This window comes from Zeus faber (genome assembly GCF_960531495.2).
Source record: "Zeus faber genome assembly, chromosome: 22".
Taxonomy (NCBI): Eukaryota; Metazoa; Chordata; class Actinopteri; order Zeiformes; family Zeidae; genus Zeus; species Zeus faber.
In genome coordinates, this window is record NC_137209.1 from 17,488,063 (window position 1) to 17,491,723 (window position 3,661).

General features: G+C 44.8%; 1 protein-coding gene across 1 annotated transcript; it reads right to left on the reverse strand.

Annotated features, from left to right (window-relative positions):
- Positions 1 to 372: 372 nt before the first annotated feature.
- LOC307247164 (butyrophilin subfamily 2 member A2-like) lies at positions 373 to 3,661 on the reverse strand. Its single transcript, XM_080023244.1, has 5 exons — positions 3,522 to 3,661; positions 3,032 to 3,397; positions 2,595 to 2,690; positions 2,130 to 2,242; positions 373 to 1,646 (listed from the first exon to the last, which is right to left on the reverse strand). The coding sequence occupies exons 1-5, from the start codon at positions 3,577 to 3,579 to the stop codon at positions 1,572 to 1,574; spliced, it is 708 nt and encodes a 235-aa protein (XP_079879370.1). The 5' UTR covers positions 3,580 to 3,661; the 3' UTR covers positions 373 to 1,571.

Consider the following 3,661-nt stretch of genomic DNA (forward strand, 5'->3'; position numbering starts at 1 on the left):
GTGCTGCTAAAACTGATGTAAAGGTAATATTTCGGCATCCTATTTTCTAATACAGTTGCAAAACTTTCTAAAAAGCTGTTTCAGCTTTGGACTGTGTGCAGATTGAAGAGGGGAAAAATAAATTAATGCATTTTTCGGGTAAAGTGAAGGGTCCGATAGCACCAAAATCACACTGAAAAAGAACAAAACTGTATCATTAAAACTACCAACTAAATTAAAACGTACAAGGTTTAACAACTGTGTATGTATATTGTAGCATGGAACCGATTGTCATGATGGTGGCGCTCTAACAACTGGCCAATGGGTGAAAATGAATTGAGAAAATCAGCAATAAGCGGCAGGCATTTTATTTTCATTTCATCCATTGTCTTTTGATATTCAGGATTTAATAACATTTGAACAAAGTAAAAAATTTACATGCTGCTGACTTCCATCCATCCATCCATGCATCGGCATTTTAATTAATTCATAAACCCCTGGACTTTAAAAGCTCTTATGTGGTTCGTCAATATTTCTTCTCACGTTCAAAACATTCTGCGCATTCAAAACACACCGGACACATCTGTTTTTCGGGGGGATTTTTCAGGAATCACGTACATCCCAACTACTTTTCCTGTTACTGGAGCTGACGGAAAACAGGGATGCGCCTCCGACACATTTTAGTCCCAACCCATTACAACACAGATCAAATCCGAAAATGAGACTCTTCTTAAAGCCTCTTTATAACACTGGGAAACAGATTAATCATGATCATGATCGGAGAGGAAACACAAATTCACGAGGCCCCAACAGTGCCATTCAAGGTAAATACGGAGTTATTTTTCATAAAGAACAGTAAGGGTATTGTGCTCGTGTAGCCTGTGTTTCCCTTTCATTTGCTGCTTGTTTAAATTCCTCTTAGAGAAGATTTTCCCATCAGAAGGGACAATAGCTAAGACTCCTAAATTCCAAACAAATGCCAAACTAGTCGCCGGACCGGTCGAACAGGAACCACTCCACACCCGAAAGCTCAGGTATGTTTTCCTTATGAAGCCGTCTGCAAAGTTGATCTTGGGTGTGACAGTTGGAAAAGAGTCAAGTATGGTTTAATGTGCATTGATCTTTTCCCGTAAGCGTCTCCGTTTGCGCCAAAAAAAAAAACCAGGCGTCCCAGCATTCCACGTGCAGAGTGCTTTCTGGATCACATGGGCTGCTCTCATTCGATCCTACTTGTCAAGCTTGTTTTGAATTAAAAATGTAAAATGTAAAAATGTATGTGCATCGTATGCGTTGATTTAATTTAGCTGCCAAATTTTTTAACACATTATGTTTTCATTTTCAGAGTAGCCCATACAGTACCCAAAGTACCTCCACTTTTAGAAACATTGATGTGAAGCCAGAGGCAGCTATACATTATTTATTTCCCCTATTTAGTTACATTATACTGTATATAAATAAACCTGTTTAAACCCCAAAGATGACTTGTGTTTGAACATGATACTTACTGGTTACTGGTTCAGTAACCCTGCTCTGTTGAGATAGAAGATTTATTTTGACTACTACTGCATTAGGGTCCTCTCGAGCAAGGCATTCTACGTCAGAGCGGCTGCCCGCACGGCACAGAGTTCTGACTTGCCGGTTTCTTCGACCGAGCTGTAATGTCGGCACTGTCGGAAGAGAGAGGAGAGAGAACAGCGATGGGGAGGTCAGGTGAGTTTCGTCAAATTGATTTACGAGTTTATACAGTCTCAACTTCATTGAATTAAAATCATGTTTTTTTGTCAGAATTGACCGTCTCGGCGTTCATTTGTTCCACTAGTAACCATCTATGACACTTTATGATCATGTGCATAACTTTATTGACAGATCTCGTTTGATTTTACAGCAGTGACATTTTCTAAATATAAACATTGATTATATAATATGTTACGATAAATATTTGAAATACCAATATTCCTCGGCATATGTGAACCACGTGTTTGCCATGTACCACTGGTGAATCTGGTCATTTACCCCATCACTTACTTACATAGCAGTCACATGACTAATTAGGGGATAATTTGTGGGAGCGGCCACGTTTGCACGGGGATGGCAATGTCGTCGCTTGCTGGCGAAGTCCCTAAATGCTTTGTTATGAGCATGAGACTCACCTCGTCTGCGAGAGGCTTCTTGAGGATAAAGATGAATAATCCCAAAGACACGAGGAGCACAACCATCAGCACAGGGACGATGATGGCTTCCATGGGAGTCCCATTGACCTCACCTGCGTGCGAGTGCAGTTCCTAGTTTACGATCTCCACATCCAGGAGAACATTGTATTTTGGATACCGTGGCAAGTCCCCCCCCCCCCCCCCCCCGCCCCCCCCCCCACATGCCCCACACATTTTATTCGAAGCCAGATAAAAAACCTGATTAGAAGCCCACAGCGGAAGTGATGCGGGCCCCGGGCCACCCGTTTGGCAACCCTGAGCTGAGGTGGACCAGACCAGGGGCCACTTTATCACTTTGCCGGTAGAAAAATATGCAAAGTGCTGCGGCCACCCCCCAGAGGGATCGGATCAGATCTCGATCAGCAGAAGACAAACAGACGGTGAAGACACCCAGCGTAGCCTCACCTTGGACGACCGGCACTTCCTCTTCAAGCGCTTGTCGTGCGGACAAGGTGTCTTCTTCACTGGCGGGCTCGAGGACGATCCTCTGCAAGTACTGCGCTGAAAAAATATCAGAAAACGAACAGAATCGGAACAAGCGCGACCCGGGAAAGAATGGCTCTTATCGCAGAGCAAAGAACCATAAAGCCCTCGTGAAGACATTCGGTTTGTAAGTCTTATTTGAGTTATTGGATGGTGGGTGATGGTATTGATTTTGATGGGTTACACCCGTGAAAAGTTGTCACAATAACCTCAATAGGATCTGGATTCATATCATTTCGTATTGAAAAGTGACAACATTGCCAGGTTCACTTGCTCTTTAAAGCACTTTGGTCTGAAAGGTTCCCTGTTGAGCCAAAACCGACATGAAAAATATCCTCGATAACGGTAACGGTACTTACTGACATCCAGATGGATTTTACACTCCTTCTTCTTGCTGTTTAGCTTCGGGATTAAGCACGTGTACTCCCCTGAGTCTGTGGACGTCACGTTTTTCAATTTCAGGAATACGTGGCCTTTTCTCAGACGGTTTTGGATCAGCATCGTCCTCCCGGAGAACGAGCGGCTTTTCTGCTGCGGGACCTCCTTCCTGCCTCGGTAGACGTACACGTAATCGTAGCCAGGCCTCAAGGGGCCGCCTTCCCGCCGCGACCACTCCAGCGTCAGGCGCTCCACGTCGCAGGGGGGCTCCAGGCGGCAGTGCAGGATGACGTCCTTCCCAACCTCGGCCACGACACGCTCATCCGAGCTGAGGAGCCAGGAGCCCGCTGGGGATCACAGCGAAGGGATGCACGTTATTTCCCTATTGGTCGCCTTGTCAATACGATGCTCAAAACTCTCATTAAGAGGAAAGTCTGTGTTGATCACAGCCACCATGAACTTGTTTCTTACCCCAAATAGGCCTGAAGAGGTGCGACAGTAGAACCGCAGCAGGGATCAGGAGGTACATTCTCAAAAGGATTCACCTTCCTTCAAAAAGCAATTGTTTGTCAAATGTTGGGTGCAGGACCTGTGTAAACTGGGAGCTATGT

Excerpts from the sequence above, each read along its gene's own strand:
- LOC307247164 (XM_080023244.1), bottom strand. The coding sequence starts at position 3,579 with ATGTACCTCCTGATCCCTGCTGCGGTTCTACTGTCGCACCTCTTCAGG. Across the intron at positions 3,398-3,521 it reads CCTCTTCAGGCCTATTTGGG|CGGGCTCCTGGCTCCTCAGC; the intron begins GTAAGAAACAAG and ends TGTGATCCCCAG. Across the intron at positions 2,691-3,031 it reads TAAAATCCATCTGGATGTCA|CGCAGTACTTGCAGAGGATC; the intron begins GTAAGTACCGTT and ends ATATTTTTTCAG.